Consider the following 27,067-nt stretch of genomic DNA (forward strand, 5'->3'; position numbering starts at 1 on the left):
AGAGGGCCTCCAGGACTGACTTAAAAAACCCCTGTACTTAACATGAATGTTTAAGTTAAATAATGATAATTGAATTTGCTTTATAATACAGTAATATTTGAATGTATGCAGACACTTCTGCTAATGATTGAGTTCAGGTGATTTAGCCATGCCCACAGCCAACGGGTGTTTTGAAAGCAACTATATAAAGTAAAAGATTTTAACAGTTTGGTAAGAATTATTTGCTGTACCAGCATGATTATGCTTCCACGCACAATCTGAGGTCCATACAAACATGGTTTGTTTATTGTGAGCCCGAACCTCAAGCCCACCCAACACCTCCTGTCTAAATTGGACCATTAAATCTCACAAATGTCTTTTGATTACATGGGCACAAATTCCTAGACACACTTCAATACTTTGTGGAAAAAAAACTTCCCAGAAAAGTGAAGGCTGCTATACTTACTTGGAGGAAAGGGGTGAAGCATTATTTCATAGTATTGCCTAGTGTAGGAATAGGGTGTCCAGCAAGCTCACGGTCTGGTGTTCACATAATTATGGTAATAGGGTTTATAAAATTTAACTCTGTCCCTGCCATTAAGTCAATTTCTCTGTTTTCACACATTTTTAAGGGCTTTCATCTGATTTTGTAATATTACTGCAAGGTTTTGCTTCCATTCAGTCACAAAAGTGCCTCAGCAAATTTAGGAACTGATTTGATGCATAAAGCCTGACTCGCAGTCTGCTTTCCAGACTTCTTTTTTCTGCCACAAAATAAACCAACCACTTCTATATGCAATTCAGTTTGCATGTGGAAAAAATCGTGTTCTACAAGCAATAAGCTTTTCTCCAGACTGCTAAAGCTGAAGGCACCTTTGTGAAACATCAATAGTCACTACATGAATGCAGCTGCAACCAGCCCATCCTATCAAAAAATGCCCAGATCATTACTCCTTATTTACAACACTTTATAGTCAACACTGTTGTAGCTAACTGTTGTTCTCCTGGCAACTATTAAACCTGGAGTGGTCAATTTAGATAATTTAGATGATTCCCACAGCTCCAGAGTACAACGGCAGTGTGCTTTACACCACTCAAAGATCGTAACTGCACATTGGACTATGGAAAACACAATCCATGAAGCACCTAAGAAACAGCTTGTATGCTTTTTTGTGTGGCCGGCTGATTGTGGTTGTTGCTTCCAGACGTTACAACTTTACACACAGAGCTGACCAGAAAAATGTGTCATTCTGTGGTCACGCTATATTAAAAATGACTAGTTATAAAGTACTTTATAGAGCTAACAAAGTTTAAGCTCCAGACTTCCCAAAACGGGAAAAAAATACAAGCTAAAATCTAAAAAGATTACAGCGTTGTTCTATACACAGTTTTGACGAAGCAGTACAGAAAACCAACACAAACATCACTGGAACAGAATGAGACAGATGTTTAGCATCAGACAGATTTTAATTACGTATGGAAAAAGACAAACAAAAATGCCAAGTTATTTTAAAGTGAAAGTTGCATCATGTTATTTACTAGCTGGTTAAACCGATCCATTCCCAAAGCACTGATTGAAGTATGAACATACAGAAGTACAAATACAGTCAAATTCTTTTTCTATTGATTATCTTCATCTCCTGCATTAGAGTATTTCTAATATGTATTCATTATAAAAATAAGATATAAGCAGTGCAGGCAGCCAGCCAGCAAATTCACTTTGGGTAAGAGTAAGATAATCAGAGAGAGATCTAAAACTCAGCACAGCATCTCTCAGAGCTTTAAGGAAAAAAAGTGCAGAAAATCAGGACGAATCCCATTAGTCCTTCTAGTGTTCTAATTTCTGCTCACGGAAAGTCAGGTGTTACAGACAGTGAGGAGGAGTGTGGTGTTATTAGATTAAGTAAAAAAAGAAAAGAGAGCTAGTATGAAGGGGGCAGCATGGCTGAAGCAGTGTAGCAGGGGGAAATGCTCCCTACTGCTGGGGGTAGTAGGGCTGTTGCTGGGGAGGTTGTTGTGGATAAGAGTATGGCTGCTGCACAGGAGGACCTCCAGGGTAACCAGCCTGTCCTTGAGCCTGATAGGGCATGTACTGCATTCCGTAGCCATATCCATAAGGGTTATACGCCATGGGCATCTGAAAATACCTGAGAAAAAAAGACAAAGAAATAAAATAGGTAATTCTACACACCTTATCAATGTTGGCTGAATGCAAATAGACGCCCAATTTATATTTGTATAATTAATTATGTCCAAGAACGACTCCAGAAGGAAGAACACCATCCTACTCAACCAGAGTGAAAACACCATGTTAGCTTTATGCCAATTTTCACTTCATCATATTCATATACTGAATTTTAATTTTCATTACAATTCCTTGGCTAGCTTGATTAATTTCTTAAACTAAAAGCTGCTCCTCTACCAAATGTGTCTAACCCAGGAAAAAACTAAATATTTATCTGACAGAACTGCAAGGGGTTTTGAAGTTGTACTACAGTTAGTCAAATGGAAACAGATTTCTTTGCAAATATTTTATAACCAGTTAATGTATTTAAAATGTTTAATAGTATTGACAGGATAAATATGGAGCATTAGAAATTTGCAACCCTACAGTCATAAATAAAACATCTCAGTGCTTCATTTGTTCTTATTCTTTGAAACTACAAAGCTGTATCAGCTGCTAATCAACATAATTACTGATAAAAATGTCTTGTAATAAGGCTCTCAGGTGGCACAGCAGTCACACCATTAAAATGATATTAAAATTATATATGCACTAAGTAAAAGCTTCATGTGTGCAAACTGTTTCTGTTATGAGCTGGATGGGGTGCTAAATGACTTTGCAGGTTTGGACATGACTTGCTAATCTTGTAAGGTTGGATTTGTTTTGTATGTTAAAATCACTGGTCTTACTGTTTGGAGCATTTTTCTTTTATATGGCTACACTTTACTTTAGAAGTGTGTAATGTCTCAATTTGTTGATACTATGCAAACATTTTGATTTCAGTTGTGTGTATATAATGCATACCCTGGATAGCCCTGGTAAGTTGGGTATGGTGGTCCCTGAGCCTGTGAGGGAGCGGTGGGTGGTGCCATTGGTGGGGGATTAGAGCTGGCTGGAGGCGGGGCTTGGCTATCCGGCACTGTGTTGGCAGCCTGTGTGCTCAAGTTGGGTGGAGGTGGTCTTGCTGGAGGCTGGGGTTTAGCCTGAGGCTGTATGGGCTGCAACACACAATTAGATCAGGACCAAAAAAAAATCAACCATTTGATTATGGTGATCTAATAGAAGGCTTGCTCTGATTGGATACTCACAAAGACAGTCCTGGGTGCAGGGGTTGGCCCTCCTGCTGCAGGCATTAAAGTGTTGGACTGGTATGCTGGGACGTTAAAAGAAGGTGCACTGGGTTCACGGGCAATACTCTGCTGCAGCTCCCTATTATTAACACATGAAGAAGAAGCAGTTTTTTAGAATTCACAGACACAAGCAAACTACAAAAGCACTTTGCATCATTTTACTCAAATAGGATTTCCACTAGATTCATTGTACATGGACAAAAAAGATAGACCTTACATAGATCTTGCAGTTTACTTACTTAAGCAGCTCATCTCTCTCAGTCTTACGAGCAAAAACAATGTCACTGCACTTATTCTGGAACTTCAGAAGAATCTCAGTTAAATCATTGTAGAACTGTAAAAAAGCAGAGAAAAAGAAGAGAAAATGGACATTTATGTAATGGATATTTTATTGATGAAAAATTTCAATAATCTTTTACTCCATTTTAGTCCAGTACTCAATCGTATAAAAGAGCATATAAATGATCATTAGGATCCTTTAAGATGTTTCTTATTGTGCTATGTGGTAAAATGTTTGTTTTCCATTAATCAATAAAGAGCAAAGAGATAAACATAGATTTATTTGCAAGATAAATTTACAGGAAAAAACATTCAGTCAGACACGTCTAATGCTAGCGCTTGGATGGCAAAGCAGTTTATTACGCTAACCCACCATCATACAGATGTGCTATCAGCTGGGCAAAATCCCATATGGCATTGTTTTCATATATGACAAATTTGAAAAATTAAGATAAAAGTATACACAGAACACACTATATAAACATAGGGGGAACTGGATTTTTACTTATTTTTTACACCACAAGGCGAGGATGGAGAAAGGGCAGAGTTTGGACATGGCTTACTGATCTTGTAAGGTTGGATTTCTTTTGTATTTTAAGGTCACTGGTCTTACTGTTTAAAGCTTTTTATTTTATTTGGCTACACTTTACATAAAATGTGTCTTAGGCTCAGTAGATGTCATATAAGGTAGTTGAGACATAGGGTGTGTTCGAAAACCTAGGGAGCTGCCTTGCTGTCTACATAGGCAGCTGACTTAGTAGAGATGATTCTAATAAGTCAGTGACTTAAAAGGCAGGTTATTCGAACGCACTACTTAGATAGCGATTCCATCGGGTTTAGCATTTCGCGTTTAGCATTTAGCATCTCGCCATTAAAACCAATAAACTGAGGTAGAACAGCACGCTAACGTCAATAACATCTCCCTTCATGTACCGATAACGGTTACATTTCCTGACAAGCCCGAACTTGCAAATAAAAACACTCGGTACAAGTTTATACAAGTTAAAAATCAGTAATATTTTATTTACGTTTGAAAATAACTCCATTCGTTTCTCCGCCCCGTCAGCCATGAATGCTGGGATTGTCTCGATCACTTAAGGCAGCGTTCGATGCTCACTCGTTCTTGAGCCAAAATAACATTGAAATAATAAGATGCCTCAGAAGTGTGGATTTTAAGGCATCTAGGATTTCGAACAGCCTCCTTCTTGGGAGCGCGCACAGGATGACGTAAAATGCTGCCTATGTAGAGAGCTCACTAGCTTTTCGAACACACCCATAATGACCGTCCAGGCGCCTACACGGACACAATTGCCTGTGTCTGCTGGAAAAAATGGTTGATGGGATTTCTCATTTGTGCTGCAACTGCAGCCTCTGCTGGTTGGTCAAAGGTGCCTGCACAGAGATCGTGTATAATGTAGAGCAGTGCGTGACACTCTGTATGTGATACTGTTTTGTGTGTGAACCAGTCTCTGACAGGTGGAAAAAAGGGGCCATGTAATAGATACAGCCCTTCTTGGTTAAGGTAGGGGTTTGCAGATCTTTGTGTCAGGGCAAAGAAACTTAATGTGACAATAGTTTTTACTAGCAAATTAGGTGGTTATATAATGACCATGTCAACCCACATCAAAAAAGAATAATTGCACAAAATAGCAATAAAATAGACCAAGACTGTTCGATGTGTGTGTGTGTGTTACCTTTGTGCCCTCTCTAATGTTGGAACTGATCTCAATGTAGCTATCGTGAGCTGATGCCAGTTTCTTCAACACCTCCTCTCTGTGGTTGGCCTCAGCATTTGATTGCTTGAGTGCTGCAAACTCCTGATGGGATGTCTGTGATAACAAGGCAGAAATGAGAAAACCAGTCAGTTCGGCACTCAAACCTATTATGACCATGACCATGAGCTTGTTGGACATCCAATTTAAAAAACAAATGGTATTAAAACAGAAGGACCTCTAAATTATTTAAAAGTATAATTACAGCCACTCTTCTGACAAGGCTTTTTATAAACTTTAAAGTATGTTTCTGGGGATTTGTGCCCATAGAGTCAAAGGAGCATTGTATGGCTGGACACTAATGTGGATCAAGAAAGCCTTGGTTGATGTTTCAAGCTTTACTTTATATCTTTATAGAGCTTGCTTTGTGCACAGGGGCACAGTCATTTATTACATCTGTTAGCAATTGCTGTGGCTAAAACACAGAATTCAAAATGTAGAAGGAGTGTCACAATACTTTTCTCCATATAGTACGCCAGCAGGTGCACTGTAACATAATGAAGAAAATAGATGCTGCTAGTTTATCATGTGTAGGTTTATTTTGCAATGCATACCTGTACTTTGGCAAGCAGGTCCTCCTGAGCACGGAGGTTTTGCTGAACACGCTGTGTTTGCGCACCATAATGAGTATCCAGTTCTGCAGTGGAAAGACCTTCCTCATTAATGGCTCCATCCTGAGCCAGAGCGGTGAGGAACTTTGACGTCATGTCAAAGGTCACTGACTTTATCTCTCCTTCTAGAAGCTCACGTTCCCGTTTGATTTCATCCAGCTGAGTCAACTGAGCCTTCAATACATTTACCACCTACAGAGAGGAAGGAATTGTACACAGCTGATGTTGTATTTATGTAAGAAGCATTCTGGATTGCTGTTCTGTAAAATGAATATGTCCATTTGGGATGGGTTTGTTTAGGTTAGTTTGGTTAATGCTGCTAGTGGACTTGCGTGTGTAATAATGTGGATATTTTGCATCATGCTTCAGTATAAAAGTAAACTCTAAAAGGAAACTCTGATCATCTCTGATAAGCTTGGTATTGCTTTCTACTAACCCAGTTTAAAATATACATTTAGAATGATTAAGTTCACATGTTATTGCTCATCTAACTGCCACCTGCTCTTCATTACACAGTTTTTCATTCAATAAAAGTTTCATTCAATAAAAGTTCAGTAATGCGTTTTATATTCTAATGGGATACTGTAAGCTTGTGGCAGAAGTTGCATCCCTATTGTCTAGGTTTTAGGGTGGGTAAACAGATAGTGAACATATAAGCCATTATTTTAGACCTTCCAAGCCAATCAGCTAAATGAAAAAAAACACAACTTACACTGAATCATCTACTTGTTTTTATTTAATTTAATAGTGATTATTTATACACATCCTTAGAAAAAAGCAGATAAATTTTTGAATGAGCACTGGTTGGCAAACTGCAATTAACAGTGTGTGTTTTACCTCGCTGCCCTGGAGAGTCTTAGCAGGGTTGGCTGAAGGAATAGCAGAGCATAGCTCATTCTCTGGTTTGCAGAGTAGGGCAATCATGTCACAGTGAGTGTTATAGCGCTCTTTTACTACTTGGTCAGCCTGCACAGCCTTATCCAAAATGTTACGGAAATTTCCACCCTCTAAAATCACAAAGAACACAAAATAGAATATTATACAAATTGAATAAATAGTAATAACATAGTAAGACCAGAAACATTCTGCTTAACAAAAAATAAGGGGTAAATCAGTGTGCACTTTTTAGATAACAATTTATATAAACTCTAGGGTGTGAGTGCATACCAGCTCTGAGGGGTTTGTAAAGGTCTCCAGATGGAGTTCTGTTCCACCGCTGGCTGAATTTAGCACGAAGTTCATTGTCTGTTGTTTCCTCATCATCCAACATCTTTAGAGACTAAAGGACCAAACAAAATTAGAACTAATTGTTCTGGTATTAGTATAAACATCACACAGAGTCAGCAAGTACAAGAAGACCAAAAACAAACCTCGTCCAGTATTTCCCGATTTCTCTGCAGCAGTTCAGGTAGGTCCTTGATAAGCTGTTCAATGCTCTGAAGCCCTCCCTGCTGGATCACAGCACGACTCTTCTCCAGGATAGACTGGGGGACAGAGTCTCCAGAAAGATCCTCTATTGCAGCTGGCAGGTTCAAAGAGGCCAGCACTCTGCCCAATTAAATAAAAAATATAAATCGAATCAGCAACCTTTATCCAACAAATTATTTTAAATTCAACCCATAAAACAAACAGGTTGTGACTTTCTAATGTCACAGAATTACTGGCATTCAGCTCTACTGCAGTGGTGGGTTAGTGCATTAGACTGCTGCATCACCAGATAATTGCCATTTTACCATTTAGTCTACACTTAATCATCCAAAGTCACAAATACATTTTAAAAATGTTTTCCAAACATTAATTACAAATCTAAATTGAAATCTCTTATTCACAAAAGTGTTTAGACCCTTTATTCAAGACTTTGTAGAAGGCCCTTTTGGCAGTAATAACAGATGCAAGTCTTCTAGAATACATTTACACAAGCTTTGCACTTCTGGATTTGGACAGCTGTTATTCAGAGGTCTTGTTACAATGACAAGAAAATAAGTGTCCAAAAAATGTCCTGTGGTTGATTTTGGCAAAAACCAAGCAAGCCATTATAAAGTGACTTTTGGGCTCTCTGTAGCCTCCATGGCTCCAAAATGTTCATGCTTTTCAAGTATGTAGCAATTTCACGGACTGATAATTGTAAAAAAAAAAAAATGCTTATTTGGCACAGTGGTAATTTATGCTAGCCCACACCTCTGGGATCCAGGGTTCAAATACCCAATGGTGCCGGTCGTGCATCTACATACAAAAATAATGACCTATCTAGGAATGGTCACTTTGTCTGGGATGTAATATTGAATTGCCTCCAGTGACCCAACACAACCATGACCAGGATACATTGGGGGTAAAACTGAATGAATCATTATGAATAAATGAAATAAAATGAATAATTGTAAAAATATTTGTAGCAGGGCTGTACTGTAATCAAATGAAAAACAATTGTTAATTGTTGCTGTATGCTGTCCTGGTTCTTAAACTGGGTGGCCTTGTGTTTTGAGATTTTATGTTGTTAAAACATAAGACGCTGCACATCTTGAAAGCTGACCCATTCAGTTATAATTTAAATAATAAAAGGAAATAAGAACATTTAAAACAAAATATAACAAACCTACCCATTACAGAGATTGGTTGCCTCCCTCATACTGCCTACAAGTCTGTTGACTGTGTCAGCCCTTCTAGAGTTGGCAATACCTAAGGACTGCTGCACCAACATAGGTACCATCTTCTCGAAAAGGTCTAGATAAATAAAAAAACACAGGCAAATCAGTTTTGATTTGATGACCCACCTCAAGCATTTCTGTGAATATTGTATCTAATAAAAATAAAACAAACAGTGTACAACCATCAGTACATCTTAAAAACTATCAACTTTCAAAACTTTTATTAAATCAATAATAAAATGTCATTTGTGAAAACGGCAAGGTAAAAGAAAACTGATTCGTTAATTGCTCACCTGTAAACTTCTGGCTCAGTGGTATTTGAATGGCAGTTGCTTTGACGAGCGTTGCCTTGCCAATGGGCTCCAAGTCTTTGATCTCAGGTACACGATCATGGTAAATAAAGTCATTGTCTTTCTTAGCAGCTGTGAGAGCCCGGCTGATCTTATCAGAGAGTTCCTTGACGTTTACGTATTCATCATAGCGGGACGCCACAGTCTTCACCAGCTCTGTAGCATGCTGAAAAGAAAACACATCGAACACAGTACAGTAGGTTTAATAAAACTTTCTGCACACTTTGTGTTGTGGATTTGATTCTGAATGGATATAATTGGCATTGTAACACCTAATAACACATAATAAAGTGAAAAGTTTTTAGAGAATAAATGAATTCATTAACTTAATAATTTAACTTAAGTATTCAGACCCTTTACTCAATAATTTGCAAAAGCCACTTGGTATCAGTTAGACCTGCAAATCTTTTACATTTTCACTAGCTTTGCCATACTGGAGTTGGGCTGTTTATCCAATTCTACATGGTAGATTCTCTCAAGTGCTATCAGTGCCAGGTGTCTGTGCACCAACATCTTTAAGCCTTTCAACAGATGTTTGGTAGAGTTTGAATCTGGACCTTGGCTGGACCACATGGCACAGGACATTTGAAGCTCTTTTGTGATGACTGATGGGTTCTTCCTTACCTACCTGACCAAGGCATTGCATGCTCGGAATGCCAATTTGGCCAGTCCAACTCTAAGAAGGTTAAAGGTTGGGCAAAGCTTCTTCCATTTCAGAAGACCATTGTGATCCTTGGAAAACTCAAAGCCTTAGTTATTTTTTAAATCCTTGACCTGATCTATGTCATGTGACAATTCGATCAGGGTGATAATCAGACAGTTTCTAGAACTTCAGGGTTTGTTTTTTGTTATGTTAATGCAGTGTAAATTTTAAGCCCTTGTATATCATGATGTGTGTCTTTCTAAACTATGTGTAATCAATCAAACTTAAACAGGTGGTCTCCAACTGAGTTCTATACACATCTCAGTAATAATGAATAAAAACAGGTTGCACCTGACCACAATTTGATGTGTGTGAAATTTGAAATACCTTAGCAATACCTTGCAAATATTAGATTTCAGTTTCCATTACGTAAATTCAAAAAGCCAAGGGGTCTGAAAATGGTCTTTATACAATGGTATATATACCATTTCCAGACACCTTGACTTTTTGTTCACTGTGTTGTGGATTTTGATGCATGTTATTTAACTGAAATGCAATAGAACCCGAAACCAACAAAAAAAAACCACAGCAAAAGTAGGACAGCAGTGTGGTAAAGAGTATCTTTTCTGGTTCTAACATGACACATGACACATATCTGTTGGCCATTATTATTTAGTTGACATCATTCTGTTTTTCACACCTTTATTAGTAAGCAGTAGAAAAGTCAGGTAGGGCCAGTGTGTGCACATTTTGCCATACAAATAATATTTTTCATAAAATCTTGCCAAATATTTTTAATAAAGCAAAATCTGGTCAAAGCATTATTACAGGAATTACACAGATCATTTCCTTTTCAAAAAGTAAATGAAGATACGAGGGTTCTTCAAAAAGTTTCCACACTTTTTAAAACAAATGACATCACTTTTCTACATAGCCACCTTCCAATGCATTTTTCCAACGTCGTACCAACTTTTTAATGCCATCAGCAAAAAATGTTTTTAGTTGAGCATGTAGCCACAGATGCACCACTGCTTTTACATCATCACATGAAAATCTTCTTCTACTTAAAGCTTCTTTGAGCGGTTCAAAAAGGTGAAAATCAGATGTGGCTAAATCCGGACTATAAGCTCCCTCTCAGTCTCTCAGACACGACCAATTACTACTTCTGCTGCACTCACAACGAAAATATAAAGGTGCAGAAACTTTTTAAAGATCTAGCTCTCATAGTCAGAGTTGCACTCCAAACTTTTACAAGATCATATTAAATAAAAATGTATTTAATCACTTGCAGTGTTTGCATACATAGCTACTAAAAAGATACTTGTATTTATCTGTAACAAAATGAATGCTTCAGTTATTTTAATAATTTTCAAAACACACCTGAAGACGGGCGATCTCCTCTCCAAACCGTTTCTTCTGATTAGCCAGCACTGACTGATGGAGCTCTGCAGTGGCTTGCATCATGCAGTGCTTAGCTGCCAAAACTGGAAGCACTTCCTGGAAATAAAAATACTGACCAGGGAAAGGCAACCACAAACACCACAGCAACCACGAACAAACATCATGAGCAACCACAAAAAAGCATAGACACATAGCACAGGGTGCAAGAAAAGAGAACAGAACAGCAAATCAGCACGCAACCTTCAGCAAACGTCAACCAACCCCTCACACAACGCTCATGCAGCACTCACGCTCAATTCAGTTTGCCACACGCACAAACATACACACGTACACACTCATACACACACAGGCCGCTGCATGCAATGTGTCAGTCTAAATCCTTTCTACTGTGTTCCTAATGACCCCAAGTGAAGCCCCCTCTGATGGCAGAAAGATTTGTAAAAAAAATATGCTGAAGCTGGCATACCTTGGGCAGGTTTTCTTTGTACTGGCACTGCTTGAAAGCATCACCAAAGAAATCTGCATCCTGATTGGCTAACTTAGCAATGATGCCGTCCTTCATTTTGTCTGTAGAACAAACCAAAAGGAAGGAAACAAAATGTTCATCCAGGTGAGACGATCAGAAATGTATGTGGTCTGTACCTGTACAGTAATGTAACAAAGATGTCTGTAATAATGATAACTCCAAGTAAAGCTGGATAACACAGAAAATATAAACCTGTATCAAAACACAGGTATCCTCTTCTGATTCATGACAAAGAAAAGACCATGAACTTTGCCATTGATGGAGAAGATGTTGAAGTGGTGGGTAGCCTTTGCCTACTTTGATCAATTAATAACAGCAAAGGATTTAGCAGTAAGGAAATGCCACACAGACTGGCACTTGGCAGAACAAGAATAAATGGGGATCGAACCCAGGACCTTCTTGCTGTGAGGCAACAGTGCTACCCATTGAGCCACCGTGCTGCCCCGGTACCTTTTTTTAAATTGGACATACACCAATTCATTTAAGAAAACAATTATGCTTGAAAGAGTTTAAGGTGAAAGAAGAAGAAAACGGCCAGCGAACAAGATGAATCGACAAAACTCATTGCTTATTGTTTTTACATATCTCATACTTTTCCAATCTTTTAGCCTATAATCCTTCAGCTCTTTTTGGGCTTTAGTTGTTGTCTTCAATCAGTAAAGCTTTGCTAATACAACTTGGAAGTTTGTTTGATATTTTGAGTGATTACTACATGTCTGTCTGGTTATTCACTACCAAATGGTAATTGTTCATCAGAACAAATAAAAACATGCATACACAGTTGGGGAGTGTTCACAATTTGCACATTTGTAGAATATGGATTTTTTTTTGGCCCAATCTCAGCAAATATTGCGTGATTTAGGCAGACACTTTCCAACCCTTTTACATACCTGCAGTGGCTTTGAGGACAAAGACCTCCTGTGCCTGGCTGAGCATGATCTGGCTGAGAGTGCCCACTGTCTCTGGAGAGATATCCATGGTAGGCTCCCGATTCAGAGCAGACAGAACTGTATCCTTTATGTGTGCAAATGCCCCACTTGCCAGCTACACAGAGGGTATACAATTTGTAAAATTTTAGCCATTTGATAAAAGGGATACAGGACAAGAAGTTAAATAAGAGTTAAACTGTCACACTGACCTGATAGAACTTGGCAGCTGTCTTCAGTCCTTCATCATTGTCCAGGTTCTGCTCTGAGGCAATCTGACTGGCCAGTGCCCCAATGTTAAACAACACGCATGTTTTTTCATAGCCCACACTTGCCAAGGCTGACACACACACACACACACACAGGCACAGAGGTGAGAATTAAACTGTGCTACAGGAGCAGTGTAGAAATGAATTCAGCTGTTTGCATTCAAAGCATTCTATGAGCAAGAAACTTACCAAGCTTGACTGAGCCTCCAAACAGCGACCCTTTATCAAATGCATCTTTCCATGTGAATGTTAGACACAGCTGAAATGTCAAAATTACATTCAGTGTAAATGCTTTATTGGGCATTTTAATTCTTATAAATGTGCATCTTCATGTGCATATGTATTTAAAAGTTACCTCTGGAAAAGGAAATTTGCGCTCGACTGAACACAGCTGATCATAGTACCTGTAGAGAGAGAAAAACAAAATAGATAACGTCAATGTGGCAGATAAAATGTAAGCTCATGCCATTTTTTTATATTTCAATTAGCTTTTTAAGTATTTTCACCACCTTTTGGTATAGCTTCAATTTGTCCCTTAACACCATATGAATAACAATAGAGAAATGACCCAATGCAAGCAACTGCCTTTTAGATGTAACTTGAGCTAATACAAATATGGACAAAATCAGCTGATACTACTTCATACTAACTTCATGTGACTTTAGGGTTAAGAAGAGCTTTTTTTTAATGCAGGTTTCAAATGTCATACAAAAAAAAAACTCAACGATTAACACTGATTCTGTTAATTTTCTATTGTTCTGAGATAAGACAGTTCTCTTATCTGAAGTTAATTTAGATTACTCCAACTAATAAACAGTTGTGCGAGTCATTACTGAGAAAACCACAAAGGTTTACCAACTCCTTGTTTTCAAACCAAATACATTCATTTTGGTCAAATGTAGGGCTAGCAAAATGGTGCAATAGCAATCATTCCTCTACATCCAAACCAGACAAAAGACCTGTTTCTATAGCAACAGGGACCTTATTTACTCTTCATGGGGGGGGAAGAGAGCTACAAAAGTAATACTGAACTATTGAGACCCCAACTGAACACACTGGCTAAAGCTTAATGTAATGCAGTGATGAACAGAAATGCTGTTGGACAAGTAGGGAGTAGTTCAAAATAAAATGCGCACACAATTCTGATGAGTCACTGCAGTGTCACTTGATCCCTGGCGTTGTTTTTAGGACAACAATGGGAGTTACCCAAAATCCCAATAAATAATGAATACTAGTGGTTGGGTGCTATAGATTAACTCTGTTATTTAAGATCATAAAGCTACAACAGCAGACAGACTGGGGAGGAACTAAGTAAGCAAGTTCTAGACATTTTGTTAAACAAATGAACATACCGCTATACTTCCTCTATTCTTTTGCATGCATATGTTTTTTGTCACCGTTATAAAACGTCAAGAGTATGAGCTAAACCCTAAACGAATCACCCATTTTGCTTTGCCGATGTGCTCAAACAAACCATCTTATCCACCCAAACAAACAATAGTATCAAGCAGAGTCCACACCTAAAACAACTAAGTCATCACATCAGGTCACGTTACTGATTTATCTTGCAATCTACTCAGCACTACTTGTTTAACATGACATCATTGAACCTTGTCAGAATGAAACATGGAATTCAAGAAGCTCACTAATTGTTTTAAAAAGAGCTCATGGAAATAATGTAGTTTGTTTTCTTGCCTTAAGGCAGCATTCTTTTTTTTATTCAAATATATCAAAAAGAAGCATGAATCAACCCCAGGTGTCTGGAGCTGTGAAGAACCAATATATCTGTTGAGCTCCCATACACTTGACTTTTGTTGTTGCCCTGCAATGGACAACAACAAGGCAAGGACAAGGCAGTCACTACATTTTATGGCGCGCATACCATAGATAATTTTGGGCTGCATACATGATTTAGCAGCTTTTATGCTGGATAGAGAGAGACCCCATTCGGCTTAGTCCCGCCCATATCAGAACAACAGGCCAATCATTGTTCATGTGGCCGCTCAGCCTTAGCCGGCAGGCAGAGCTGAGATTCGATACGATGTATTCGAGATTCGAGTGTTTTTACCATTGCGCCACCTGAGCGGCTTTCCTATGTATTTTTGTCTTACACTGATGTTTGAACAGCCTGGTCGAAGTATATTTATTGGCTGAATTGTTTGTGAAAATAAGTTAGAACATTCAAAACCAATCTGCTATTGATGGTTAGATGACATTTAAATGTCCAGACAATTTACCTACAAGAAAAGGTCACCATTTAATTTTTATTTTAACCTTGTCAAAAGAAAAAAAAGAGGTGTTTCATGTCCTTGAATCAGTGCATTTAAACCATGCCTATTTATATGGGCAGAAACAAATTATCAGCAGTAGTTGGTCATAATTATTAACGATGACTAAGAAAGTCAAGCCACAAAGTTTAATTACAATATGGAAGTCTCTACAGAATTTACACCACCAAACCAGTAACCTGAGCTGCTGTATGTATGGTTTTGTCAGATCATATTTTCAGAAAGCTTACAGCATTTAAAAGACCCAGCATGTGTTCCAATTAGTCAGAAAAGTAGAGGTACAGAAATGAATTACATCTCAACACCTTACAAGTGTATGTACACACACTGATCACTTGTATACAATGACTGAAGTCTATCTGATGCTCTGTACATTGTCATCACCCTGTACGCAATTTATCAATCGAAGAGACTTTCATAAGACCCTCCTCAGTTGTTATGTGAGCGGTGGATTATTATTACCAATGCAATGATACTAAGTAGTGTGTTGCACAGGTTTGAGTCTCACAGGAGCAGAAGTGTTGTGAAACTTAAACACTTTCGTGAGAAGAATAGTACTGCACAAAAATATGAATCTATTTAAATATCAGCATCCTGTGATCAGAAAACTGTCCAGTAATAAAATATTAGAGGAAAATTAACACATATTGTGAATGGAAAAAAGAGCTCTAGTTTCTAACTTAAGCAAGTGTCTAAGTGCTAAGTGTATGTTTTCCTAATGAAGAGGCTACCCAATAGTACTTAAAACTTATTTACAGGGGGCTGAAAGTGTACAGAGCACCAGATGGGATTCAGTCAGTAATTGTATACCCACAAAGTTCATCTGTATAGCTGGTGCAGCGTGAGAAACAACCAATTATGTACGTATCAGACAAGTGTTCCTAATAAAGTGGTCGGTAAGCGTAGTATTGGATCGAAAATCGGTTATATTGCCCATCCCTAAAAGGTGTGGCGGTTGACTGAACAGTTAGAAGATATTGATATCACAGGTAAATTGTCAATACATAACTGATACGAAACTATCACCAGAATGTTTTTATGCGTTAGCTAAATTACTGTTATGTTTGAACAAAGTTGTGTGAATACTCGTGCGTTACCTAGATCCGCTTATTTAACTGGTAATGCTTAACTCCCAGCTTGGTTAACTAGTTAACGTAGCTTAGTTGGGTATCTAGTTAGCTTAGTAGTACCGAGTATAACTAGAGATAAATGTTTATTTCGATGACCGGTGAACGAACAATTTTCCACAAACCAATTAGAGGCCAACGCTTGGGTAAGAAGCTAGTGCGCTAACGTTAGCTAGCCCGTGTAAGCTAGCTTTGTTGTGTTAGTAAAAGAGCTTGGGATGAAACGTTATAAGTGGACCTGGAGACAATTCTTTAGCTAACGTTAGCATTTAGTTCGTTTAGACTGGAAAGAATGACTCACCGCAGCAGGACTTCCAGCGAGCTCTCGTGTTTATCGAGCGGCCTCCCCACCGCACTCTTCCTCAGTTTATTCAGCTCCTCCACCGCCCGCACGTACTCGCTCTGCTCCTCTCCCTGCGGATACGTTGAACTTATAAACTTCGACAGCGGCTTCACTAAATCCACCTCGGAGCTCTTCTTTAACGGTACCGAAATAAAGGTAGCCATGTCCGGCCCGGAACAACTTAACGGCTCTTTATAGAAGTTTTACTGATGATGAAAACAACACAAACACTGCGCGACTTCCTGCTTCTGCCTGTCAACTGACGTCAGATTATTTTCCAAGTTGCGTGTAAAATATCGCGAGAGCGAGAGCCGCCCAGTCCCGTCCAAAGCCTTGGAAGAAGAAAAAGAACCTTTAATTGTCATTATACTTGCGTACGACGATATTTTGACACTCTCCAAAAGATAAGAAGAAGAAGAAAAAGTATTAACATAAACATGTGGATATTTACACAGGATGAACCATTACTTAGGATAACCAGTACAATTTAAGTATGGATTTTAAGATAAATTAAATAAATTATGGGGTGAATATATAAAGTGACTGTGCTCTGTGGAGATACCAGTTCAATTTCAAAAAAGATGATTTTATGTTTGAGTGAGAAAATGGTTGTATGTAGATGTGCAAATACGCAGTCTGTGAGGGGTGGGGAGGAGTGATGGAGGCCACAGCTCTCGGGAAGAAGCTGTGACAGAGGGACAGAGGTGTAAAGGATGCTGGATGATGCCTAAGGCATATCCTTCTAAGGCGTACCTTAAACGCACAGTACACAAGCTGCCAGTACTCTTTATTGCCCTCTCCATATCAGGTTCCAGGCAATTCCTAATGGCTGTATACTCAGGGGGTAATGGCATTACCCAGGGAGCAAGCACTACGTGACAACCACCTGTTCCCGGTCTCTTCACAAATCTAGTACAGTAAAAGACAAGTAACGTGAATACTAGTCAAAGTAAGTCATTGTACGGCGCCCAAGGAGCCGAGAGGGTTAAGGGCTTTGCTCAAGGGCCCGACAGTGGTTGCATGGCAGAGCCACAGCTCTAATACAAACTGTTTGTGGTTACAGTGGCTCACAGTGTACAGCAACTGGCAACATTTCACATTAGTACAGACGTTTCTACAACACACACACACACACACACTCATACCTGTAAACCTTACAGGTGCATCTGATCTGATTTCTGCGTGCACCAGCTGAAAGACATTGTGTTGTATGATTGTAAGGCTATATATCAGGATAAAACCAGGATCTGGTTAAAAATGAAGAAGCCCAGAATATGGAATGTTTATGTGTGTATTTCTGTTTAAAAATATACCTTGTGAACAGGTGAGACCGTAATGATCTGCAGTGCACACACCCTTTTACTGTATTGGCATCTGTCCGGTGCCATGACCCTGTCCAGAATTGGTTAGTGAAAATGAATAATAACAGCTTTATACTGTCCTTTCTTATGCCTCCACCCCCATCCCTAAAAGCACATTATTTGAGAGGGGTGGAAGCTCTGCAGTAAAAGAAAATAATCAAGTCTAAATGTTGAAGCTTTTTTAAAAACTCAATTTGGTGTATATGGTTTTCATTTTTGTGCCTTTAGACTCTCTACTTAACACGGATGTTTTTTTGGTTTTTTTTACATAAAACATTACCTACAGTAGTGTTAAAAAAAATAGCAGTGATTTTAAAAAAGTGAATAAAGCACAAAATCATTATAATAACTTTTATTTCCATAAATGCAAATGCACTGAAAATACTACACTTTTAATTCTAAATCAAAACATTAACAACATTTAGCCAGTTTGTGTTAATCCTTTACAGAAAGTTAAGAAAAATGAATGTTAGGCTGTTCAAAAAAATAGCAGTGCCAGCATTTTTCTTTAAAAACTCAAAAAATGTATCTACAGTGTATCACAAAAGTGAGTACACCCCTCACATTTCTGCAGATATTTAAGTATATCTTTTCATGGGTCAACACTGACAAAATGACACTTTGACACAATGAAAAGTAGTCTGTGTGCAGCTTATATAATAGTGTAAATTTATTCTTCCCTCAAAATAACTCAATATACAGCCATTAATGTCTAAACCACCGGCAACAAAAGTGAGTACACCCCTTAGTGAAAGTTCCTGAAGTGTCAATATTTTGTGTGGCCACCATTATTTCCCAAAACTGCCTTAACTCTCCTGGGCATGGAGTTTACCAGAGCTTCACAGGTTGCCACTGGAATGCTTTTCCACTCCTCCATGACGACATCACGGAGCTGGCGGATATTCGAGACTTTGCGCTCCTCCACCTTCCGCTTGAGGATGCCCCAAAGATGTTCTATTGGGTTTAGGTCTGGAGACATGCTTGGCCAGTCCATCACCTTTACCCTCAGCCTCTTCAATAAAGCAGTGGTCGTCTTAGAGGTGTGTTTGGGGTCATTATCATGCTGGAACACTGCCCTGCGACCCAGTTTCCGGAGGGAGGGGATCATGCTCTGCTTCAGTATTTCACAGTACATATTGGAGTTCATGTGTCCCTCAATGAAATGTAACTCCCCAACACCTGCTGCACTCATGCAGCCCCAGACCATGGCATTCCCACCACCATGCTTGACTGTAGGCATGACACACTTATCTTTGTACTCCTCACCTGATTGCCGCCACACATGCTTGAGACCATCTGAACCAAACAAATTAATCTTGGTCTCATCAGACCATAGGACATGGTTCCAGTAATCCATGTCCTTTGTTGACATGTCTTCAGCAAACTGTTTGCGGGCTTTCTTGTGTAGAGACTTCAGAAGAGGCTTCCTTCTGGGGTGACAGCCATGCAGACCAATTTGATATAGTGTGCGGCGTATGGTCCGAGCACTGACAGGCTGACCCCCCACCTTTTCAATCTCTGCAGCAATGCTGACAGCACTCCTGCGCCTATCTTTCAAAGACAGCAGTTGGATGTGACGCTGAGCACGTGCACTCAGCTTCTTTGGACGACCAACGCGAGGTCTGTTCTGAGTGGACCCTGCTCTTTTAAAACGCTGGATGATCTTGGCCACTGTGCTGCAGCTCAGTTTCAGGGTGTTGGCAATCTTCTTGTAGCCTTGGCCATCTTCATGTAGCGCAACAATTCGTCTTTTAAGATCCTCAGAGAGTTCTTTGCCATGAGGTGCCATGTTGGAACTTTCAGTGGCCAGTATGAGAGAGTGTGAGAGCTGTACTACTAAATTGAACACACCTGCTCCCTATGCACACCTGAGACCTAGTAACACTAACAAATCACATGACATTTTGGAGGGAAAATGACAAGCAGTGCTCAATTTGGACATTTAGGGGTGTAGTCTCTTAGGGGTGTACTCACTTTTGTTGCCGGTAGTTTAGACATTAATGGCTATATATTGAGTTATTTTGAGGGAAGAATAAATTTACACTGTTATATAAGCTGCACACAGACTACTTTTCATTGTGTCAAAGTGTCATTTTGTCAGTGTTGTCCCATGAAAAGATATACTTAAATATCTGCAGAAATGTGAGGGGTGTACTCACTTTTGTGATACACTGTATAAACTGAAAATGTTTGAGGTTTTACTTTACTTTAAATTACTGAACTAATATTTAGTGGCATAACAATTGTTTCCGAGATCTGTGTTGCATGGAGTCGACCAACTTCTGGCACCTCTGAACAGGTATTCCAGTCCAGGATGATTAGACGACATTCCACAGTTCTTCTGCAATTTTGGGTTTTGCCTCAAAAAAACATGTTTCAGATATCAGAACACAAGTTCTCTATGGGATTGAAGTCAGGGGATTGGGCTGGCCACTCTATTACCTCAATCTTGTTTGTCTGTAACCAAGATGTTTTGGGTCATTGTCATGTTAAAACACCCATTTTAAGGGCATTTCTTCTTCGACATAGGGCAACATGATCTCCTCAAGTATTCTGATATATTTAAATTGATCCATGATCCCTCGTATGTGATAAATAGACGTAACACCATGGTATGAAAAACATCCTCATATCATAGTTTTGTACCACCATGCTTTAGTCTTCACAGTGTACTTTGGCTCGAATTCAGTGCTCGAGGGTCATCTGACATACTGTCTATGGCCACTTGACCCAAAAAGAACAATTTTGCTTTCACCAGTCCACATAATGTTGAGCCATTTCTCTTTGGACCAGTTAATGTGTTCTTTGGGAAATTTGAACCCATTCAGGACACGTCTTTTTTTCTTAACAACGGGACCTTGCAAGGAGTTCTTGCTGTTAAATTGGCTTCACTTAATCATCTTCTGTACTCACTGGGAACTTCAGATGTTCCTTGATCTTTCTGGAGGTGATCACTGGCTGAACCTTTGCCATTCTGGCTATTCTTTGATCCATTCAAACAGTAGTTCCATGCTTCCTTCTGCATCTTTCAGGTTTTGGTTGTCACTTTAAGGCATTTGAGATCATTTTAGATGAGCAGCCAATAATTTGCTGCACTTCTCTGTATGTTTTTTCCCTCTAAAATCAACTTTTTAATCAAAGTACTCTGTTCATCAGAACAATGTCTGGAACAACCCATTTTACCCAGTATTTCAGAAGGAAATGTGCTATGACCAACCTGTGCAACATTTGCCACCCTCCTACCTTAAATAAGGGCCAAAATTGACACCCATTCTTCTGCAGAATGAATGACTTCACCAATTGAACTCCTCACTGCTATTATTTTGATCAACCCTCTTTCAATCAATGCTTCGATTACTCAGAATGAGTGGCATGCATGTCCTAATTGTTGGGTTTGTTTTGTTTTCATTACTCTACTACACTTTCAAGTAAATTTGTTGCTATGTAGAAATAGCATTTCTACTAAAAACATTGATTTATCAAGTTAATGGTGTTGGACTGCTATTTTTTTGAACACCACTGTAAATGCAATATTTCTGACAAATAATTTTAAATACTTGAAAATTTTAACTTACAGCATGATTTAATGCTGGTGGACAAGTTCTGCAATTCTACACTTTTTATATAAGCTATAGTAAATCATAATCAGTAACAAGTAATGAAATCATTTGACCGTTAAATTCCACAGTAGAACTTTCTACACCAGTGGTTCTCAAAGTGTGGTGTTGTGTTAGGGTTTTATTTCCCCCTAGATCAGAATGAACAGTGAAATAAGCCAATATAAATGACACTGTTGAGTACACACAACACTTATCATTGTCATCAGTTTAAGGTATTGTTAAGTGTTGTTTAAGTTATTAAAATAAGCCATATTGACAATATCTAAAACTGTGAAATATGGATCTATTTGTCATAACTGTGCACTAATTCAAAATGCTAATTCCTTCCACTAAAAATATTAAAAACAATGAATTTCGTGCACATTGAAAAAAAAAGGTGCAGTCCTTGATGCAATGCACAGTGCTAACATCTCACTCTTGTGAAATTCAAGCAGAAACCATGAGGTCCTTCACATAAAAATAATAAGTAATAAAGGCATAAAAGAACATAATTATGCATTTGTTTAATGTCTAACATTTAAATGTTTTTTTTTTAATACAAAAAATACAAGGGGTTCGTAGATTTTCTTTTGTCTGCAAATTGGTCCTCAGCTTCGAAAAGTTTGAGTATCATTGTCCAACACTACTAAATTAATAATCCAACTTGCTGTATGTGCATTTGTGACCCAACATTCAAAAAAAAAAAACTCTAACCTTTTTTTTTTAATTAACGACATTTGTGTTCCCAACCCTTAGTCACAAAAAAGAAGTCAATTAAATTCTAAGACTGACATGACAGTACAATTACATGTAAACTTTTGACACAAACAGAACAGAATGTTCAAAGCACTCTGAAACATGATATATTAAAATTATTTTATTTCTGGTACAGGCATGGAGTGTGCACATACCTGCATCCTCCAATACAACAGAGGCTTCCTTACAGACACAGTGATATAAAACTACTATAACTGTTATTATGGAAATACACAGAACGGTTGACATGAGATTGACAGGATGAGAATGCAGAGTCATCACCTATTTCACTTCCTGTTTAGGGGGAAAGACACCTTGTTTTAAACAACATATCCATATTTTAATAGTGCAGACCTGGTCATTTAAAAAAAAAAACAGAATCAGGAGAGGGCAAAATTCATGCCCTTCATGCTTTTAGTGGTTAAAAATGCACGGTACATGCCAACACATAGCTGCCCAATGCATAGCTACTGAGACAACCAACCACATCAGTCTCTAGCAAAGTAAAAAACCAAACAATTCTCACAAAGCCAGTCGTGAATGGCTTCAGCTAAGATACGCATTCTTGCAGAAATTTACTTACACACCGACTTGTAGAGGCTCCAAACAAAAGTGCCACCTTTATCTCAAGACAAGGAGGCAGAAGTATTAAGAACTATAGATGTTTGTGTTTCTATATTGTTCTAGATATTGGGTCAATCTCAGCATTATGGTACAGCTACAGATACTGACTGACCAAGTAAGCATATCATATCAAATCATCACAACAGCAGTAAACTGCCTGATTTAATTAATCAATCAAAATAAGATTAAATCGAATGCCACTTATAAATGAACGTACTAACTAAAAGGGTCAAGTAAACAGTCTATTGGCACCCAGAGATGATTGGTCTCCATATTTGCAGACAAACAGCATCATAAATTAAGTCAATGCAAACACTCCTCAAACTCCACACGCAAAAATAATAAAAAAGGTCTAATAGAGAATTGCAGTCCCATTGTAATGGACATCTATGTGTGGCAATCAAACAGCCCAGACATGGTTAAGTGAAGGTTGTGTGATCACTAAGCTGTGAAGTGAAGACACCTTTATTTAGCTATGACACACCAAACTGAGAAATGCCTCCCATAGCCTCACACACTTTTGGAAATGTTTTACTTGAACACAAAAGATGGCATGCACGCGCCACTGAGTGCAAAGGTTTGCAATCCACATAGTGTCTGGGTTAAAAAAAAAAGTCAAAATGGTATAAAAACATAAAACACTACAAAATAGAGCAGAAATTGTGAACGTTAAGGCAAGACCTGCAAGATCAAGTAAACATGACACCAAAAAGGCAAAAAAACAGGAGGGTTTAGCTGACAAGAAAGGGTTGGTGCACTGTTCTACCAGGCAGTGCTTGCACAAACATCTGCATTAAAAAGTAATAAAAAGAAAAACCTTGTCGACATCAATACAAAATTTAACAACTGAAGAATGCAAAACATGTAAGTCAAAGCCATTTTGGAAATGAGTGCTGTAGAATGATAAAGGTAAAAGTAGAACAATAAACAGGTATCACTGAATTTCATCAAATTCTGGAAGCAAATGCAACGCAGACAAGAACAGAGACTGGTTATTACAATGCAACAATCCAAACCATACCACACAGGAAATTTGTGGGAAAATCTTTAACATACAGTGCATGCAGGACAGCCCATGAATATCTCAAAAAAATAGTGGGCAAGAAATCCTAAAGCAAGAAAGACTTATTTGTGGATATCTGTAGTAATGTAGTAGTATCCAAACTTTTGCATGTCAGAGCTACTATTTTGTTGTTGCAACTGTGCATTATCATTGCAGAGCTGCCCAAAACTTTAAATTAATTAAAACTTTAAACTTAAATGTGTAAACAAAACAATTGTTCCAGACAGACTTTCAGACAGAGAAATGCAAACTATAAAACTAAGAGAATTCCCTTGGCTTTTTTGGGCTGGCTGGTATATGAAGAGGGGCACCAATTGCAAGAAGGTGGGATAGTGTCCCAACATCCCAACTAAAAGAAGAAGAACTGGATGTGTATTTTTAAATTATAATAAGTAATGTAATAAGCAAATAGATAAATGTAAACACAAATGAACCAAAACGAGTGCAATCGGACAAGTGATCACTATATAATTTATATGACAAATATGTGTAGGGCATACACTTTCATAAAAAGAAACAACAATAAAAAAAAAACTTTAACCAAGGATAAAAACTACCATTTATATATGTTATTTCTCAGTAATTGGCTTTTTCATAAAACACATGCCTGTGTTTGCTATTATAATGACATTGTTTTACACTATAGTATTGGATTCAAATAGACATTTTGGTTTGATTGGCTAGTAAGCACCGAGTCACAAAATACTGACCGAATTTGTTGTCTTCACAAAAAGAAGAAAAACAAATAATGTAATATAACAAACAAAACAAATCTTTAAAACATACTTTGGTGACCCACTGGTGCTGTCAATTTCATGACACAAATATTGGTACTTAATGCCAAAATAAGCTTTTAGTCTGAAGTACACTGTCAGCTTTCATGAGAGGGAACTGGCAGTGACTAAATTGGAAGAAAAAAGGGCAAATTTATTTTTAGAAGTATATATTTTCCTAATTCTGTACTATTTGGACATTATTTAGCCTGGTAATGTATATATTGGGAGAAATAAGCCTGGCTACCATTTTCATGAAAGTAAGGAAATATTTAACCTAACCTAGTTATTTGGTTGCCCAAAAATGTGTGCCTGCTGCACACTTCAGTTGCTTTTGTACTGTGCTAGACTAGGCTGAACAGCCAAAGACGACCCCAGCTTCCAGTGCTGGGTCAACAAGAACCAGCTGCCAACAGTGAGGAGACACAAACTACAGGCAGCAGTCAGTTTGGTGTGTCAGAGTTTACAACCACCCTATCATTTAGAACTGTGCATGAACACCTTGCTCGTGCAGAAAGGTTCAGATTGTTTTATCCATCCTTCAGTCGCTCCCATTAGAATCACATAGATGCTTCAGCACAAAACCTGCCTCTTTTTACACACAAAAAGATTCATCAAGTAGAGTGTTTTCAATATGAAACAATGTATCCACTGAAGTCTGATTCTAACTGGCATGAGGTCTTGGCAAACCTCTGCTCGCTTTCTCTTTTAAATCAGATATGAAAGAGAGAAATCGAGAAGAATGGACTGAGCAGATTTAGTGCTCAAGGGCAGCAGTTCGGAACCTCGAGACCTCATCTTCAATTTATTCACCTTCTGTAGCTACTTCAGAACCAGGTGGAATCTGTCACTTGTGTCATCTGGTAGGGAATACAAGCACAAAAACAGGGTTAGTACGAGTGTGTGTGTGTGTGTGTGTGTGTGTGTAATGAAGTTAAGTGACCTGCAGATTAAAAAAACCTTTTTACCTTTTAAAATACTAACAATGAAGCAGGTCTCGTCTGGAAAGTTAGACACCATCTGCAACACAGACCGCACAAATCCCATCAATATTTAAAAATGAGATTCCACTTGCAAAACTGCAACAATTAGTATAATCAATTCCAATCAATCAAAATTACTCAATATTGTTAATTTTGTAAGTCTTTTTGATTGTAGGGACTGAAAGGCCATTACGGTCACATTATAAACCAGCCTTAAAGATTTGTCAGGGTTATTCTCAATGACTTCATGACCACATGTGTGGAGGGTTTGCAACAACTACTGTTTATCTGCACTTACACAAGGTACCTAGTTTTGCTGAACTGCAGTGATCACAGGGTTTAACAGGTTCATACATTTTGACCCTTTTCTGGTTCACTGGTATACTGCCCCTGATTAATATGACAACCTCTTTGCTCCAAACTGTGCATACAGGACCCCCAATAAATAAAATGTAAATTGAAAATCAAAAAGTGAAAGTTTATATCTTAGTTTGACAACAGTATAAAAATCATGGTGCAGCTTTGTTTGGTAATGTAATGGTTTTGTGTGTTTGTACCTGGTCACTGAGCAGTATATGGATTTCCGTAGGCCCCTGCTTGTAGACTTGACCGATGTGGCTTAGCGGGAGGTTTAACACATTGGATATTTTCTTTGTCAGCTCGCAGGCGGTCATTTCTTCAAGGTACAGCGCATGATAAACTACAACACAGCCAATCACACTCAATTACTATTTGCATCAAAAAAGTGTAATCAAGTTACTTAAAGGCACAAAAGTATTAAAGCTTTTAAAAGTAAAACAGGATACTCAAGTAATGCAGGGGTAAACTGCACTAATCCATTATCACTGAGATCCAGGGTTCAAACCCCCAGGACTGCTATCGGCCGTTCGGGCATCTACATACAGACATGATTGGCTAAGTCTGAAGAGGAGCATGTTCGAGGCCCCGCGATGGATTGGTGTTCTGTCTGAGGTGTGTTACTGCCAGAGGGGAACTGTCATGGCCCTTGTTGCCATCAGAGAGGGCCTAAAATAAAAGTGAGCAGAATTTTGCTGCCTCTGCTGCTGTTGAAAAGAATGTTGGTGATTAGTGATGATTAGGGCCAAGCAGTTTTCAAATTTCATATCTTCCCTTTAATGGGCAAACTCTGTTATTGCTAACTTTATGACAAGTTCCGCCTGCTGTACCAGGTGATTTTTTCTGGCCATCGCTGATTGTGAAATGTGAATGTTAATTTTAAAATTTGATTGGTTTTGTGTGGTAGGAGGGTGTGGCTGTCATGTGTTTGGAACCCCGGCCCACACAGTACTGTTTCCACGTTGCATTTCTAAGGCTGAACCGTGATCTTCATTTTTGTTTCTTAACTTCTGCAGTACTTTACAAAAGGAAACAGTA

At 38.5% G+C, this 27,067-nt stretch overlaps 2 protein-coding genes across 4 annotated transcripts in view; both read right to left on the reverse strand.

The window, feature by feature from the left end:
- Positions 1-1,427: 1,427 nt before the first annotated feature.
- On the reverse strand, positions 1,428-16,759 carry pdcd6ip (programmed cell death 6 interacting protein). The gene is made up of 18 exons (XM_063013541.1): positions 16,472-16,759; positions 13,111-13,159; positions 12,945-13,014; positions 12,699-12,826; positions 12,451-12,604; positions 11,501-11,601; positions 11,014-11,130; positions 8,934-9,156; positions 8,593-8,716; positions 7,366-7,543; positions 7,163-7,274; positions 6,833-7,002; positions 5,939-6,187; positions 5,307-5,441; positions 3,573-3,667; positions 3,292-3,412; positions 3,008-3,201; positions 1,428-2,126 (listed from the first exon to the last, which is right to left on the reverse strand). The coding sequence occupies exons 1-18, from the start codon at positions 16,675-16,677 to the stop codon at positions 1,955-1,957; spliced, it is 2,598 nt and encodes an 865-aa protein (XP_062869611.1). The 5' UTR covers positions 16,678-16,759; the 3' UTR covers positions 1,428-1,954.
- Positions 16,760-22,335: 5,576 nt separating this feature from the next.
- ubp1 (upstream binding protein 1) overlaps positions 22,336-27,067 on the reverse strand; it is a 32,293-nt gene continuing 27,561 nt past the window's right edge. The window contains exons 14-16 of one of the 3 annotated variants that reach the window (XM_063013542.1): positions 26,230-26,372; positions 25,658-25,709; positions 22,336-25,549 (exon numbers count right to left, since the gene is read on the reverse strand). In XM_063013542.1, the coding sequence (XP_062869612.1) occupies positions 25,512-25,549; positions 25,658-25,709; positions 26,230-26,372 (233 nt within the window). In that variant the 3' untranslated portion in view covers positions 22,336-25,511. Of the gene's footprint in view, positions 25,550-25,657; positions 25,710-26,229; positions 26,737-27,067 lie in introns of those variants that run through there. The other 2 variants (XM_063013544.1, XM_063013543.1) reach the window with 2 other exon arrangements.

The sequence above is a fragment of the Trichomycterus rosablanca genome, chromosome 2 (genome assembly GCF_030014385.1).
Source record: "Trichomycterus rosablanca isolate fTriRos1 chromosome 2, fTriRos1.hap1, whole genome shotgun sequence".
Lineage (NCBI taxonomy): Eukaryota > Metazoa > Chordata > Actinopteri > Siluriformes > Trichomycteridae > Trichomycterus > Trichomycterus rosablanca.